The following is an 18,539-nucleotide window of genomic DNA, read 5'->3' as shown; positions in this document are numbered from 1 at the left end:
ATAATATTGTAACTAGTATTCATGTTATTGATATTTGTATTTTTTTAAGTAAGATAATTGATATTTTTCATACTATCAATCATTTTATTACACTTGTATTTAATTGTGCGTATGACAACTGAAATCATTTTATTTACGCTATTTGGGGGGGGGGGAGATGGTGTTAAGTGTAGAGAACCAAGGATCTGCCCAATTTCCAGACGAACTCTTTTTAAAGTATTTTACGAACTCTTTTTGAACTATTTCACGACCTCTTCTTTTGAACTGTTCGGTAACCAAAGGCAACGCTGTTTACGACCCACTTCCCTTTGGAAGCAGCTGTGGTCAGGTGGGGGGGAGAAAGTCAAATAAAGAAGGAGGAGTTCAATCTTTAGGCAGAGCGTGCTGGAGATTGTAGAAGGATACAACTCTCCTCAATATATTGAGTCCAAATGGAATTCTGTCTCTGTTTAATTCTTTGCCTCTTGTCTTGTTTAATAGATGTCATCAGTGTTTGAACCTGACATTATTATTATTAATTATTAGTAATATTGTTGTTATTATTATCTATCCATCCATTTTCTACCACTTGTCCCTTTTGGGGTCGCGGAGGGTGCTGGAGCCTACCTCAGCTATGTTATTTTCAATTAATTGTTCGTTTTTTCAGTTGAGGCGAGCGTAGCATATTCTGCATTCTGCAAGCGTTAATGTTTCCAATCATGCATGTTGCAATATTCAGAAGGTGTTAAATATTCATGTTGCCATGGAGAAACCACCTCTCTTAACGAGCGGGCGCCATCGACCACGTTCCTGACGGCGCTGCTAATTGACCGATGTTGCGCTTTAACGGACACACGTGCTGACATTGTGAGGCGTGCTCCTCCTTTGTCCCAATCAGACGCTAATTCATTTGCTGACATGCAGCCGTGACCCCCAGGGGGCGCACTTTCCCGCCTCGTGGGGGGGGAGCATTTCTGAAAAAATCAATGAGGAGGAAGGAAGCAAGAGTCAGCACTCTACTACATACTCTACTACTAAGTACTGCACTCTACTACTAAGTACTGCACTCTACTACTAAGTACTGCACTCTACTACTAAGTACTGCACTCTACTACTAAGTACTGCACCCCATTACTAAGTACTGCACTCTACTACTAAGTACTGCACCCCACTACTAAGTACTGCACTTTACTACTAAGTACTGTACTACTAAGTACTGCACTCTACTACTAAGTACTGCACCCCACTACTAAGTACTGCACTCTACTACTAAGTACTGCACCCCATTACTAAGTACTGTACTACTAAGTACTGCACTCTACTACTAAGCACTGCACCCCACTACTAAGTACTGCACCCCATTACTAAGTACTGCACTCTACTACTAAGTACTGCACCCCACTACTAAGTACTGCACTTTACTACTAAGTACTGTACTACTAAGTACTGCACTCTACTACTAAGTACTGCACCCCACTACTAAGTACTGCACTCTACTACTAAGTACTGTACTACTAAGTACTGCACTCTACTACTAAGTACTGCACCCCATTACTAAGTACTGTACTTCTAAGTACTGCACTCTACTACTAAGTACTGCACCCCATTACTAAGTACTGCACTCTACTACTAAGTGCTGCACTCTACTACTAAGTACTGTACTACTAAGTACTGCACTCTACTACTAAGTACTGCACCCCATTACTAAGTACTGTACTACTAAGTACTGCACTCTACTACTAAGTACTGCACCCCACTACTAAGTACTGCACTTTACTACTAAGTACTGTACTACTAAGTACTGCACTCTACTACTAAGTACTGCACCCCACTACTAAGTACTGCACTTTACTACTAAGTACTGTACTACTAAGTACTGCACTCTACTACTAAGTACTGCACCCCATTACTAAGTACTGCACTCTACTACTAAGTACTGCACCCCATTACTAAGTACTGTACTACTAAGTACTGCACTCTACTACTAAGTACTGCACTCTACTACTAAGTACTGTACTACTAAGTACTGCACCCCATTACTAACTACTGTACTACTAAGTACTGCACTCTTCTACTAAGTACTGCACCCCATTACTAAGTACTGTACAACTAAGTACTGCACTCCACTACTAAGTACTGCACAGTACTGTACTTCTAAGTCTTACACTGAACTTCTAAGTACTGCACCCCACTACAAAGTACTGCACTGTACTACTAAGTACTATACTCTATTACTAAGTACTGCACTCTACTACTAAGTACTGTGCTGGACTACTAAGTACTGCATTGTACTATTAAGCACTTTACTATAAAGTACTGCACTGGACTACTAAGTACTGCACTGTATGACTAAGTACTGTACTATCAAGTACTGAACTGTACTACTAAGTACTGCACTACTAAGTACTGCACTGTGCTACTAAGTGCCTTACTGCTAAGTACTGCACTGTACTACTACGTACTGTACTACTAAGTACTGTACAACTAAGTACTGCACTGTACTATTCAGTACAACACTAGTAAGTACTGTACTAAATAAGTACTTCACTTTACTACTAAGTAGTACACTGTACTACTCAGTACTATACTAGTAGTGTACTAAATAAGTACTGTGCTGTACTACTAAGTAGTGCACTGTACTACTCAGTACTATACTAGTAAGTAAATGTACTAAATAAGTACTGCACGGTACTACTAAGTAGTGCACTGTACTACTCAGTACTGTACTAGTAAGTAGTGTACAAAATAAGTACTGCACTGTACTACTAAGTAGTGCACTGTACTACTCAGTACTGTATTAGTAAGTAGTGTACTAAATAAGTAGTGCACTGTACTACTCAGTAATGTACTAGTAAGTAGTGTACTAAATGGGTACTGCATTGTACTACTCAGTACTGTTCTAAATAAGTGCTGCACAGCACTGTAAAGTAGTGTAGTAAAAATAAGTACCATAAAGTACTGCATTGCACCTCATTAAGTAGCTCGGGTCCCTGGGAGTACTTTCTATAGGTCAGCAGCTGTGTTTCCTTGACTTGTCCACTTGAGGACAAAAATGTCAAATAATTGGAACACCTTCCACACGTCTGCTGAGCGTCCATGAAGTAGTCACATGTCGTGGCCTGGCAGAACAAGACTTGTCACGCACCTTGCCTGCCCGCAGAGACTCCTCACGTCCATTGACACTGTAATGTACCAATTAGAGCTGGCTGCTACTTTTATAGGCACCCACGTAAAATCAAAAAGTGCCTTCGATACCTTTGTTGCAAGCGACGTCACGGCGGTTGCAGACAGAGCACGGACCTTAACCGTAAACAATCAGTCAAGCAGCACTGAGAGCAAACTCCCTCCAAGTAATGTTCAACACCAACAAAGAAAGTATGCTTGGTAGAAAATGCTCCAACGCAAGTTAAGGACTTTACCAAAATGCGCGAGCTTGATGCTAATTTACATTGGATTCTCCATAGACAGGCTACTATCAGCATTAGCAATTTCACATGGCGTTTTAAAACACCTCCAAATTCGGCAATGAAACCAACAACTAAGATGAAAGTTACAATCAAACAGCTGGTGTGTAATAAGTACAATACTTACAGTACCAAGCGCTACAGTACCTTTATTTTTTAACTTTTGTTTTTTTGCTCTATTTGTATCATTTTTTAGCTGTGTTTTATACATAGAATGTTTTGTACTTATTGGGATTTGTATTATTTGTAATATTTTACCTTTTGGTTTTTTTTGCTCGATTTGTTATGCATTGTAACTGTGTTTTATATATATAGAATGTTTTGTATTTATTATGATTTTTTATTATTTTTAATCTTTTACCTTTTTGTTTTTTAGCTCTATTTTTTTTTTTAAATCAATTTTTAGCTGTTTTATATATAGAACGTTTTGTATTTATTCTGATTTTTATTATTGTTAATCTTTTACTTTTTTGTTTTTCTTTTGTTCTATATTTATGCATTTTAACTGTGTTTATACATAGAATGTTTTGTATTTATTGTGATTTGTATTATTTTTTATCTTTTACCTTTTTGTTTTTTTTCTCTATTTTTATGCATTTTAGCTGTGTTTTATACATACAATGTATTTATTGTGATTTTTATTTTTTATTATTTTTAATCTCTAAGCTTTTGTTTTTTGCTCTATTTTTTCTCAATTTTTAGCTGTGTTTTAAATATAGATTGTTTTGTATTTATTGTGATTTTTATTATTTTTTATCTTTGACCTTTTGTTTTTTGCTCTATTTTTATGCGTTTTAACTGTGTTTTATATATAGAATGTTTAGTGTTTATTGTGATTTGTATTATTTTTAATCCTCTACCTTTTGTTTTTTTTCCTCTATTTTTATGAATTTTAGCTGTTTTATACATACAATGTTTTGTATTGTGATTTTTATTTTTTATTATTTTTAATCTCCAAGCTTTTGTTTTTTGCTCTATTTTTTCCTCAATTTTTAGCTGTGTTTTAAATATAGAATGTTTTGTATTTATTGTGATTTTTATTATTTTTTATCTTTGACCTTTTGTTTTTTGCTCTATTTTTATGCGTTTTAACTGTGTTTTATATATAGAATGTTTAGTGTTTATTGTGATTTGTATTATTTTTAATCCTCTACCTTTTGTTTTTTTTCTCTATTTTTATGAATTTTAGCTGTTTTATACATACAATGTTTTGTATTGTGATTTTTATTTTTTATTATTTTTAATCTTCAAGCTTTTGTTTTTTGCTCTATTTTTTCTCAATTTTTAGCTGTGTTTTAAATATAGAATGTTTTGTATTTATTGTGATTTTTATTATTTTTTATCTTTGACCTTTTGTTTTTTGCTCTATTTTTATGCGTTCTAACTGTGTTTTATATATAGAATGTTTAGTGTTTATTGTGATTTGTATTATTTTTAATCCTCTACCTTTTGTTTTTTTTCTCTATTTTTATGCATTTTAGCTGTTTTATACATACAATGTTTTGTATTTATTGTGATTTTTATTTTTTATTATTTTTAGTCTTCAAGCTTGTTTTTTTGCTCTATTTTTATCAATTTTAGCTGTGTTTTATACATAGAATGTTTTGTGTTTATTGTGATTTGTATTATTTTTAATCCTTTACCTTTTGTTTTTTGCTTTATTTTTTTATCCATTTTAACTAAGTTTTACATACTGAATGTTTTGTATTTATTGTAATTTTTATTATTTTAAGTCTTTTACCTTTTCCCCTATTTTTATCAATTTTTAGCTCTGTTTTATAAATAGAATGTTTTGTGCTTATTGTGATTTTGATTATTTTTTACCCTTTTGTTTTTTGCTCTATTTTTATGCATTTGAACTTTGTTTTATATATAGAATATTGTGTTCATATTGTAATCTGTTTTGGAAATGTGCTAAATCAATAAATCTACCTTGACCTTTGACCTTACCATTGGCTATAAAAATAATATAAATAATATATAAATAAAACGACATTAGATGTGACAATAAATACCACTGATTTATTCACTGTAGTATTGACCATATTTTTGATACTATCCTTGGTATCATTACTGTCTATTTGTATCGATCCACCCACGCTTGTTTACGTAGTTAGCTATGCTTTTTGTATTCTCTTTTGGTGTTTAGTTGGGGTGTCGAAAAAAAAAATCTATTTTCGAATCAATCGTGATTCTTATGTGTAACGATTCTTAATTCGATTTTTATTTTCTCCAGCGTACTTTATGCTTGTTGTACCCCCCCCCCCCCCCCCCCCCCTCCCCGACTTTGCACAGTTGGAGCGAAAGTAGGTCACCGACACTGTCATGTGACCACTTAAACGCCAGCCATGTTTATTCATTATTGTTCGTCTGCCAGCTTCCTTAAAGTCAAGCCAGTAAAAATGTTTGATGCGTGCCATCAAACGGCATGGAGGTCACCGCCAAAGAAGCCGCATCCATGGAGACCACGGCAAAAAGCGTGTGTGTGTGTGTTCTTGTACTTCTACCCTTCTTGAGACATCAACAAGGAAAAGTAGCTTCCATATGAGGACCTGTGAACAAGTTAGGACCCAAATTATGGTCCCAATACGGAAAAACCATTGCATCTAATAGAGAATGTCTCATTTGCACCCCCTGGTGGTGAAATCTATTAAAATGAGGGTGGTCCCAGAAAAGAGGGATTTTTCAAATTGACTGTGTCGCCTTTAAAAGAGCTCCCCCCTCTGGTAAACATATGAAATAACAAGTGTGTGTAAGAATTAGAAGTGCTCCCCCCCTGGCCAACATATGTAATAAAAAGTGTGTGTAATAAATTGGAAATGCTTCCCCTCTGGTCAACATATGAAACAACAAGTGTGTGTAAGAAATTGAAATGTGCCCCCTTTGGCCAAAATTGATTTAAAAAATTAAATATGTATACAGAGACATACTGTTATAACTTGAAGTAAATAATGAAGATTAAAAACAAATTACAAACAAAAAATTCTACCCAAAAAAATTAACTAAAAGCTTACCTTTTTAATATTTGCATAGTATGTGTATATATTATATATATATATATATATATATATATATATATATATATATTTGTAAATACAAATCTTTATATATCTAGAAAGGGTGGTCTTAGAGAGGTAGACATTTTTCAAAAGTCTCAAAAGTAACACTAACCCTAAAACTTTTTTTTTTTTTTATTTAAATTTTTAAATTTTTTTAAAAAATTTTTTAAATGTTTTTAAAAAAAATTAATTTTTAAAAAAATTTAAAAACATTTTTAAAATGTTTTAAATATATTTACTTTTTTTTTTTTTACTTTTTTTAACTTTTTACTTTTTAAAAAAAAAAAATCCTAACCCTAACCCTAATCTTAACCCTAACCCTAACCTTAACCCTAACCCTAACCCTAAAAAAAAAAGTTAATTGTTAAAATTGTTTAAAAAAAATTAAAATTAAAAAAAAAAAATTAAAATTGTTTTAAATTGTTTTAAAAAATTACAAAAAAATTAAAAAAAAATTTTTTTAATTTAAAAAAATTTAAAAATTAAAAAAAATATATTTTTAAATTAAAAAAAATTTAAAATCATTTTTTACCTTGAAAATCATTTTTTTTACCTTGAAAATCATTTTCAACCTTGAAAAAATGTTTTTACCTTGAAACATTTTTTTTACCTTGAAAATCTTTTTTTACCTTGAAAATCTTTTTACCTTGAAAAAAAATTTTACCTTGAAAATTTTTTTTTACCTTGAAAATCATTTGTTTACCTTGAAAATCATTTTTAACCTTGAAAAAAAAAAATGTACCTTGAAAATTTTTTTTTACCTTAAAAATCATTTTTACCTTGAAAAAAAAATTTCACCTTGAAAAAAAAATTTCACCTTGAAAAATTTTTTTTACCTTGAAAATCATTTGTTTACCTTGAAAATCATTTTTAACCTTGAAAAAAAAAATTTACCTTGAAAAAAAAATGTTTACCTTGAAAATCATTTTTTTACCTTGAAAATCATTTTTTTACCTTGAAAATCATTTTTAACCTTGAAAAAAAAATGTTACCTTGAAATTTTTTTTTTACCTTGATAATCATTTTTTACTTTGAAAATCATGTTTTAACTTAATTTTTTTTTTTTTTTAACTTTTTTTTAATTTTTTTTTTTGTAAAATTTTTTAATTAAAAAAAAAAAAAATTTAATTAAAAAATAAAAAATAAAAAAAATTGAAAATTTGATTTTTTTTTTTTAATTTTTAAAAAAAAATTAATTTTTTAAAATATAAAAAAAAAATTTTTTTTTTTTTTTTACCCTAACCCTAATCTTAACCCTAACCCTAATCTTAACCCTAACCCTAATCTTAACCCTAACCCTAACCTTAACCCTAACCCTAAACCTAATCCTAACCCTAACCCTAAAAAAAAATGTTAATTGTTAAAATTGTTTAAAAAAAAAAAAAAAAAAATTTTTAAATTAAAATTGTTTCAAATTGTTTTAAAAAGTTTAAAAAAAGTTAAAACAAATTTAAAAAATTTAAAAAATTTTAAAAATTAAAACAAATTTTTTTAAAAATTAAAAAAAAAATTAAAATCATTTTTTACCTTGAAAATCATTTTTTACCTTGAAAATCATTTTCAACCTTGAAATTTTTTTTTTACCTTGAAACATTTTTTTTACCTTGAAAATCATTTTTTACCTTGAAAATCTTTTTACCTTGAAAAATAATTTTACCTTGAAAATTTTTTTTACCATGAAAATCATTTGTTTACCTTGAAAATCATTTTTAACCTTGAAAAAAAAAAATGTACCTTGAAAATTTTTTTTTACCTTAAAAATCATTTTTACCTTGAAAAAAAAATTTCACCTTGAAAAAAAAATTTCACCTTGAAAAATTTTTTTTACCTTGAAAATCATTTGTTTACCTTGAAAATCATTTTTAACCTTGAAAAAAAAAATTTACCTTGAAAAAAAAATGTTTACCTTGAAAATCATTTTTTTACCTTGAAAATCATTTTTTTACCTTGAAAATCATTTTTAACCTTGAAAAAAAAATGTTAACTTGAAATTTTTTTTTTACCTTGATAATCATTTTTTACTTTGAAAATCATGTTTTAACTTAATTTTTTTTTTTTTTTTTTTTTAACTTTTTTTTTTTTTTTTTTTTTTTTTGTAAAATTTTTTAATTTAAAAAAAAAAAAATTAAATTAAAAAATAAAAAATAAAAAAATTTGAAAATTAGATTTTTTTTTTTTAATTTTTAAAAAAAAATTAATTTTTTAAAATATTTTTTTAAAAAATTAAATTTTTTTTTACCCTAACCCTAATCTTAACCCTAACCCTAACCCTAACCTTAACCCTAACCCTAAACCTAATCCTAACCCTAACCCTAAAAAAAAATGTTAATTGTTAAAATTGTTTAAAAAAAAAAAAAAAAAAATTTTAAATTAAAATTGTTTCAAATTGTTTTAAAAAGTTTAAAAAAAGTTAAAACAAATTTAAAAAATTTAAAAAATTTTAAAAATTAAAACAAATTTTTTTAAAAATTAAAAAAAAAATTAAAATCATTTTTTACCTTGAAAATCATTTTTTACCTTGAAAATCATTTTCAACCTTGAAATTTTTTTTTTACCTTGAAACATTTTTTTTACCTTGAAAATCATTTTTTACCTTGAAAATCTTTTTACCTTGAAAAATAATTTTACCTTGAAAATTTTTTTTACCATGAAAATCATTTGTTTACCTTGAAAATCATTTTTAACCTTGAAAAAAAAAAATGTACCTTGAAAATTTTTTTTTACCTTAAAAATCATTTTTACCTTGAAAAAAAAATTTCACCTTGAAAAAAAAATTTCACCTTGAAAAATTTTTTTTACCTTGAAAATCATTTGTTTACCTTGAAAATCATTTTTAACCTTGAAAAAAAAAATTTACCTTGAAAAAAAAATGTTTACCTTGAAAATCATTTTTTTACCTTGAAAATCATTTTTTTACCTTGAAAATCATTTTTAACCTTGAAAAAAAAATGTTAACTTGAAATTTTTTTTTTACCTTGATAATCATTTTTTACTTTGAAAATCATGTTTTAACTTAATTTTTTTTTTTTTTTTTTTTAACTTTTTTTTTTTTTTTTTTTTTTTTTGTAAAATTTTTTAATTTAAAAAAAAAAAAATTAAATTAAAAAATAAAAAATAAAAAAATTTGAAAATTAGATTTTTTTTTTTTAATTTTTAAAAAAAAATTAATTTTTTAAAATATTTTTTTAAAAAATTAAAATTTTTTTTACCCTAACCCTAATCTTAACCCTAACCCTAACCCTAACCTTAACCCTAACCCTAAACCTAATCCTAACCCTAACCCTAAAAAAAAATGTTAATTGTTAAAATTGTTTAAAAAAAAAAAAAAAAAAAATTTTAAATTAAAATTGTTTCAAATTGTTTTAAAAAGTTTAAAAAAAGTTAAAACAAATTTAAAAAATTTAAAAAATTTTAAAAATTAAAACAAATTTTTTTAAAAATTAAAAAAAAAATTAAAATCATTTTTTACCTTGAAAATCATTTTTTACCTTGAAAATCATTTTCAACCTTGAAATTTTTTTTTTACCTTGAAACATTTTTTTTACCTTGAAAATCATTTTTTACCTTGAAAATCTTTTTACCTTGAAAAATAATTTTACCTTGAAAATTTTTTTTACCATGAAAATCATTTGTTTACCTTGAAAATCATTTTTAACCTTGAAAAAAAAAAATGTACCTTGAAAATTTTTTTTTACCTTAAAAATCATTTTTACCTTGAAAAAAAAATTTCACCTTGAAAAAAAAATTTCACCTTGAAAAATTTTTTTTACCTTGAAAATCATTTGTTTACCTTGAAAATCATTTTTAACCTTGAAAAAAAAAATTTACCTTGAAAAAAAAATGTTTACCTTGAAAATCATTTTTTTACCTTGAAAATCATTTTTTTACCTTGAAAATCATTTTTAACCTTGAAAAAAAAATGTTAACTTGAAATTTTTTTTTTACCTTGATAATCATTTTTTACTTTGAAAATCATGTTTTAACTTAATTTTTTTTTTTTTTTTTTTTTAACTTTTTTTTAATTTTTTTTTTTTTTGTAAAATTTTTTAATTAAAAAAAAAAAAAATTAAATTAAAAAATAAAAAATAAAAAAATTTGAAAATTAGATTTTTTTTTTTTAATTTTAAAAAAAAAATTAATTTTTTAAAATATTTTTTTAAAAAATTTAATTTTTTTTTACCCTAACCCTAATCTTAACCCTAACCCTAACCCTAATCTTAACCCTAACCCTAATCTTAACCCTAACCCTAACCTTAACCCTAACCCTAAACCTAATCCTAACCCTAACCCTAAAAAAAAATGTTAATTGTTAAAATTGTTTAAAAAAAAAAAAAAAAAAATTTTTAAATTAAAATTGTTTCAAATTGTTTTAAAAAGTTTAAAAAAAGTTAAAACAAATTTAAAAAAATTTAAAAATTAAAACAATTTTTTTTTAAAATTTAAAAAAAAATTAAAATCATTTTTTACCTTGAAAATCATTTTTTACCTTGAAAATCATTTTTTACCTTGAAAATCATTTTCAACCTTGAAATTTTTTTTTTACCTTGAAACATTTTTTTTACCTTGAAAATCATTTTTTACCTTGAAAATCTTTTTACCTTGAAAAATAATTTTACCTTGAAAATTTTTTTTACCTTGAAAATCATTTGTTTACCTTGAAAATCATTTTTAACCTTGAAAAAAAAATGTACCTTGAAAATTTTTTTTACCTTAAAAATCATTTTTTACCTTGAAAAAAAAATTCACCTTGAAAATTTTTTTTTACCTTGAAAATCATTTGTTTACCTTGAAAATCATTTTTAACCTTGAATAAAAAATTTTACCTTGAAAAAAAATGTTTACCTTGAAAATCATTTTTTTACCTTGAAAATCATTTTTAACCTTGGAAAAAAAAATGTTACCTTGAAATTTTTTTTTTACCTTGATAATCATTTTTTACTTTGAAAATCATGTTTTAACTTAAATTTATTTATTTATTTATTTATTTTTTAACTTTTTTTAACTTTTTTTTTTATTTTTGTAAAAAATTTAAAAATAAAATAAAAAATAAATAAATAAAATTAAAACATTTAAAAAAATATTTTTTTTTTTTTTTAATTTTTAAAAAAAGAGTAATTTTTTAAAATATTTTTTAAAAAATGTAAATTTTTTTAACTTTTTAAAAAATGTTTACCCTAACCCTAACCCTAATCTTAACCCTAACCCTAATCTTAACCCTAACCCTAACCCTAACAAATACAATAATGTGTGTGTGTGTCCCACCTTGCGGAGCGCCGTGGCCCTCGTCCGTCCTCTCCATCTGGAACGCCCGGTGCCCCCAGTCGTTGTCCCGCCTCCTCTCGGCAGCCCCGCCCTCCCAGGACACCTTGTGGGCGGGGCTGTGCTGGGGGCGGCCGGTAGGGGGCAGGTTGGGGGCCACGCTGCACACGGCCACGCCCCTCCTGTTGGCCCTGATGTTGGTCATGTCGGCGAGGAAGCTTAGCTGCAGCGCAGGAAGTGGGGAGAAAAAAGAAAAAAAGAGCTGAGCCGATGTCGCGACACAGCTGGCGAGCTCGCCGACTCACATACCCGACCGCCTTCGCCGTCGTCTCCGTCTGTGCTCTGGTGTCCCCCCAGCAGCGGGGAGTGGGCGTTGGGCCGCACCGTCACCTGCGGGAGACCCGACGCGCCGCCGCCCGTTTTCCCCGGTGACCCCGACACGCGCACCGCCTTGAACTCGATGCCCTCGGCGCCCATGCCCGTCTTGCGCAGCATGTAGCTGGTCTCCGTGATGGCCGACACGCCCGCCGCGCCCCCCAAGGGGCCCGCCCCCGCCGCTGAATCCTTCCGGAACTGGATCTTTTTCCTGAAGATGACGAAGAGAACGAGGAGGAGGACGATGACGAAGGCGAGGACGCCTATGCCGATGATCTCGCCGGGCCCGACGTAGGACAGAGGCTCCGCCTGGGAAGCACGGAGAAAAGGTTGCGGGTTCAATGCCAAGTGACCTTGACTGTGTCTCCGCACTCACACTGCAACCAGCGCAGCCTTTTGTTTCTTTTTGTCATGTCTGTGTGATCATGTTTTGTTTTAGTAATGTTCGGTTTACATTTTGGACTTTTTGTGCACTTTTGTTTTGTTTTGTCACCATAGCAACCATTAGTTTCACCTGTCACGTCACGCACCTGTTCCACGTTTGGACTCATTGTGCACTCTTGTCACCATAGCAACCATTAGTTTTCACCTGTCACGTCACGCACCTGTTTCACGTTTTGAGTCACGCACCTGCTTTCACTAATCATGTCCATAGTATTTAAGTTCATTCATTTTCTGTTGTTCGCCCTGACGACATCACCACATTTATGCTCCTGCACACTCTCCACACCCTGATGACCCTTGCTACTCTTTTTTTCATGCCGGTTCCATGCCAAGTAAGTTTTTGTTTGTTAAGCCACAGTTAGTGTTTTGTTTAATTGTTCATAGTTTCTGCCAATGTGCAAGTTTTGTGTTTATAGTCTAGTTTTGTACCTCCGCCCCTGTGCGCGCTTTTCGTTTATTCCTTTTTTGATAGTTTAAATAAATCATGTATTTACCTTCACGCCATGACCAGTCCAGTTCATTTGCACCACGGGAGAACAAACCAAGCCACAGTCCAAGTCATGACACTTTTTACTTCCATTTTTTTTTTTACTGTTAAATCGACAGACTAGTTTTTACGGAGCCCCTAAAGGGACATGGGGGATTTAAAAAAAAAAAAAATGTAGACATGTATCTCGTGTGCACAAGAAACTTCTTTCGTGATACATGTCTAAAAAAAAAAAAATTATAAATCTTTTTATTTTTTATTTTTTATTTTTTTTTAGACACGTATCTCCTGCGCACGAGATACATGTCAAAAAATATATATATATATAATTGTATTTATTTATTTCTTTTTATAACTTTGTAAAAAGTTTCTTGTGCGCACGAGATACATGTCTAAAAATAAAATTAAATTAATAAAATGATATATAAAAACAATTCCCCCATGTCCCTTTAGGGGCTCCGTAAGTGTTACAGTATTGTCTAATTCTTATCAATCTTCATTTCCTGTTAATAACTGCTTATTTCCTGTTGTAACCTGCTTCCATCTTTATGGAGGTGAATTAGTGTCTTTAGTGCCAAAATCTGAATTTATGTCACTGAATTTTTGCATTTGAATTCTGTAAACGGAATTTTTTTTTACATCAAATTATGCTGACAAAATTGAAATAGAAAAATGTAACAATTTGATGTAAAAAAAAAATCAGTGTAAAAAAAAAATAGTGTTTAAAAGTGCCATGTAAATAAAAATTCAGTGTAAGAAAATTCAGTGTATAAAAATTTAGTGTAAAAATGTTGTGTTTAAAAAATAATACAGTGCTGAAAAATTCAGTTTTTAAAAATGTCTAAAAGTGTCTAAAAATTCAATGTTAAAAAAATTCAGTGCTGAAGTTAAAGTTAAGTTAAAGTAGCAATGATTGTCACACACACACACTAGGTGTGGTGAAATGTGTCCTCTGCATTTGACCCATCCCCTTGATCACCACCTGAGAGGTGAGGGGAGCAGGGGCCAGCACCGGTGCCGCGCTCAGGAATCATTTTGGTGATTTAACCCCCAATTCTAACCCTTGATGCTGAGTGCCTAACAGGCAATGGGTCCCATTTTTATAGTCTTTGGTATGACTCGTGTATAACAAATTGTGTAAAAGAAGTTCAGTGTGTAAAAACATTCAGTGTTTAAAAATTCAGTGTAAGAAAAATCAGTGTAAAAAAAGTTAGATGTGCAAAAAATCTGTGTAATAAGAGTTCAGTGTATAAAAAATTTTGCATACAAAAATTCAGTGTAAAAAAAAGTTGTGTAAAACAAGTTCAGTGTTTAAACATTTCAGTGTTAAAAAAAAGTTCCGTGTGCAGAAATATTTGTTGCTTTAAAAGTCAAGACCCACTTAAGACCCAAGCAATCGACCCAGTCTCAGAATCAGCCATTGAGGCGTCAAGTCTGCAGTCACATGACACGTGTCATCATTTTCAACTTCCTGGTAATGTTGTGAGGTGTGAAGAATGACCGTGATCACATGGAGTGTGGACATAGACTTATGAAATATACATTATGATGACCTGCGTGTCGCCGCCTGCACCGTCGTCGTCGTCGCCGCAGAGCCGTCCCTCGAACCCGGGCGTGCAGTTGCAGTAGAAGGACCCCGGCGTGTTGACGCATTCGCCGCCGTTGCGACACTCGGCTCGCTCACACTCGTCCACGTCCTGGTCACACCTGCGGGAGAAGACACGTATTTGACTTCCATCCCTGCTATTATTATTATTGCCACTCTGACATTAAAAAGAGTTTTCAGCTTTAATGACAAGTGTGTTCATCCTAACTCTTGTCCTGCGTTATTATGACCACGATAGAAGTGGCGTGCATTATTGCTTTTTATTATTTCAATGCAATCACGCCGGGTAATATTTGCTGAGCGAGCGTTTCCGCCTGTTTATTATTCACGGGCGATAAGTTGGGCAATCTGCAGCCGCCTGATGGGGGAAAAAACAACAACATTGTACAAACCCTGTTTCCATATTGTCATGTCTGTATTATCATGTTTTGTTTGAGGTCATGTTTTGTTTAGTTTCTGTCTTTTCACTCCCTTGTCTGGTCACCATAGCAACCATTAGTTTTCACCTGTCACGTCACGCACCTGTTTCACGTTTTGAGTCACGCACCTGCTTTCACTAATCATGTCCATAGTATTTAAGTTCATTCATTTTCTGTTGTTCGTCCTGACGACCTCGCACCCCATATATGCTTCTGCACGCCCTTATGATCCTTGCTGCTCCTTTTTCATGCCGGTTCCATGCCAAGTAAGTTTTTGTTTCTCAAGCCACAGTTAATGTTTTGTTTAATTGTTCATAGTTTCCGCCACTGTGCGTGCTTTTCATTTGTACTTTTTTGCTATAGTCTTTTGGTTTCATAGCTTATTCTCCGCCATTGTGCGCGCTTTTTGTTTGATCTTTTTTTAATAAATAAATCATGTACCTTGGTTCCCGTCTCGCCCGTGCCAACTTTCCGTTGCATCCCGGAAAAGCAAACACCCAAGACCAAGTCTTGACACATATGAGTTGGGAAATTGTTTTAGATGTAAATATAAACGGAATACAATGATTTGCAAATCCTTTTCAAGCCATATTCAGTTGAATATGCTACAAAGACAACATATTTCATGTTCAAACTCATAAACTTTTTGCAAATAATAATTAACTTAGGATTTCATGGCTGCAACACGTGCCAAAGTAGTCGGGAAAGGGCATGTTCACCACTGTGTTACATGGCCTTTCCTTTTAACAACACTCAGTAAACATTTGGGAACTGAGGAAACTAATTGTTGAAGCTTTGAAAGTGGAATTCTTTCCCATTCTTGTTTTATGTAGAGCTTCAGTCGTTCAACAGCTGTCGTATTTTAAGCTTCATAATGCGCCACACATTTTCGATGGGAGACAGGTCTGGACTGCAGGCGGGCCAGGAAGTGGCCTAGTGGTTAGAGTGTCCGCCCTGAGATGGGTAGGTTGTGAGTTCAAATCCCGGCCGAGTCATACCAAAGACTATAAAAATGGGACCCATTACCTCCCTGCTTGGCACTCAGCAGCATCAAGGGTTGGAATTGGGGGTTAAATCACCAAAAATGATTCCCGGGCGCGGCCACCGCTGCTGCCCACTGCTCCCCTCACCTCCCAGGGGGTGATCAAGGGTGATGGGTCAAATGCAGAGAATAATCTCGCCACACCTAGTGTGTGTGTGACAATCATTGGTACTTTAACTTTAACTTTAAAGTACCCGCACTCTTTTTTTACAAAGCCACGCTGTTGTAACACGTGCTGAATGTGGCTTGGCATTGTCTTGCTGCAATAAGCAGGGGCGTCCATGAAAAAGACGGCGCTGAGATGGCAGCATATGTTGTTCCAAAAGCTGTATGTACCTTTCAGCATTAATGGTGCCTTCACAGATGTGTAAGTTACCCATGCCTTGGGCACTAATACACCCCCATACCATCACACATGCTGCCTTTTGAACTTTGCGTCGATAACAGTCTGGATGGTTCGCTTCCCCTTTAATCCGGATGACACGATGTCCAATATTTCCAAAAACAATTTGAAATGTGGACTCGTCAGACCACAGAACACTTTTCCACATTGCATGAGTCCATCTTAGATGATCTCGGGCCTAGAGAAGCCGGCGGCGTTTCTGGGTGTTGTTGATAAATGGCTTTCGCTTTGAATAGTAGAGATTGAACTTGCACTTACAGATGTAGCGACCAACTGTATTTAGTTACAGTGGTTTTCTGAAGTGTTCCTGAGCCCATGTGGTGATATCCTTTAGAGATTGATGTGGGTTTTTGATACAGTGCCGTCTGAGGGATGGAAGGTCACGGTCATTCAATGTTGGTTTCCGGAAATGCCGCTTACGTGGAGTGATTTCTCCACATTCTCTGAACCTTTTGATGATATTATGGAGCGTAGATGTTGAAATCCCTAAATTTCTTGTAATTGCACTTTGAGAAATGTTGTTCTTAAACTGTTCGACTATTTGCTCACGCAGTTGTGGACAAAGGGGTGTACCTCGCCCCATCCTTTCTTGTGAAAGACTGAGCATTTTTTGGGAAGCTGTTTTTATACCCAATCATGGCACCCACCTGTTCCCAATTAGCCTGCACACCTGTGGGATGTTCCAAATAAGTGTTTGATGAGCATTCCTCAACTTTATCAGTATTTATTGCCACCTTTCCCAACTTCTTTGTCACGTGTTGCTGCCATCAAATTCTAAAGTTAATGATTATTTGCAAAAATAAAAAATGTTTATCAGTTTGAACATCAAATATGTTGTCTTTGTAGCATATTCAACTGAATATGCGTTGAAAATGATTTGCAAATCATTGTATTCTGTTTGTCCGACTTACTACCGGCAATGCGGACCAAGCTCTGGCACTGATCATACAGGGAGCGGACCGCCACAATCAGACAGTCCGATACCCCATACTCTCTGAGCACTCCCCACAGGACTTCCCGAGGGACACGGTCGAATGCCTTCTCCAAGTCCACAAAACACATGTAGACTGGTTGGGCAAACTCCCATGCACCCTCAAGGACCCTGCCGAGAGTATAGAGCTGGTCCACAGTTCCACGACCAGGACGAAAACCACACTGTTCCTCCTGAATCCGAGGTTCGACTATCCGGCGTAGCCTCCTCTCCAGTACACCTGAATAGACCTTACCGGGAAGGCTGAGGAGTGTGATCCCACGATAGTTAGAACACACCCTCCGGTTCCCCTTCTTAAAGAGAGGAACCACCACCCCGGTCTGCCAATCCAGTGGTACCGCCCCCGATGACCACGCGATGCTGCAGAGTCTTGTCAACCAAGACAGCCCCACAGCATCCAGAGCCTTAAGGAACTCCGGGCGGATCTCATCTACCCCCGGGGCCTTGCCACCGAGGAGCTTTTTAACTACCTCAGCAACCTCAGCCCCAGAAATAGAAGAGCCCACCACAGACTACCCAGGCACTGCTTCCTTATAGGAAGACGTGTTGGTGGGATTGAGGAGGTCTTCGAAGTATTCCCTCCACCGATCCACAACATCCGCAGTCGAGGTCAGCAGAACACCATCCTCACCATACACGGTGTTGATAGTGCACTGCTTCCCCTTCCTGAGGCGGCGGATGGTGGTCCAGAATTGCTTCGAAGCCGTCCGGAAGTCGTTTTCCAGGGCCTCACCGAACTCCTCCCATGTCCGAGTTTTTGCCTCCGCGACCGCTGAAGCCGCACACCGCTTGGCCTGTCGGTACCTGTCCGCTGCCTCAGGAGTCCCATGAGCCAAAAGAACCCGATAGGACTCCTTCTTCAGCTTGACGGCATCCCTCACCGCCGGTGTCCACCAACGGGTTCTAGGATTACCGCCACGACAAGCACCAACTACCTTGCGGCCACAGCTCCAATCAGCCGCCTCGACAATAGAGGTGCGGAACATGGTCCACTCGGACTCAATGTCCAGC

General features: G+C 33.3%; 1 protein-coding gene across 1 annotated transcript in view; it reads right to left on the bottom strand.

Annotated features, from left to right (window-relative positions):
• fat3b (FAT atypical cadherin 3b) overlaps window positions 1-18,539 on the bottom strand; it is a 305,444-nt gene that overhangs the window by 34,979 nt on the left and 251,926 nt on the right. Inside the window, exons 45-47 of the mRNA XM_061961744.2 lie at window positions 14,621-14,774; window positions 12,071-12,445; window positions 11,765-11,984 (exon numbers count right to left, since the gene is read on the bottom strand). Of these exons, the coding sequence (XP_061817728.1) occupies window positions 11,765-11,984; window positions 12,071-12,445; window positions 14,621-14,774 (749 nt within the window). The remainder of the gene's footprint in view (window positions 1-11,764; window positions 11,985-12,070; window positions 12,446-14,620; window positions 14,775-18,539) is intronic.

The sequence above is a fragment of the Nerophis lumbriciformis genome, linkage group LG09, assembly GCF_033978685.3.
Source record: "Nerophis lumbriciformis linkage group LG09, RoL_Nlum_v2.1, whole genome shotgun sequence".
NCBI classification, from domain to species: Eukaryota; Metazoa; Chordata; class Actinopteri; order Syngnathiformes; family Syngnathidae; genus Nerophis; species Nerophis lumbriciformis.
This window is presented reverse-complemented; position numbering and strand designations above follow the sequence as displayed.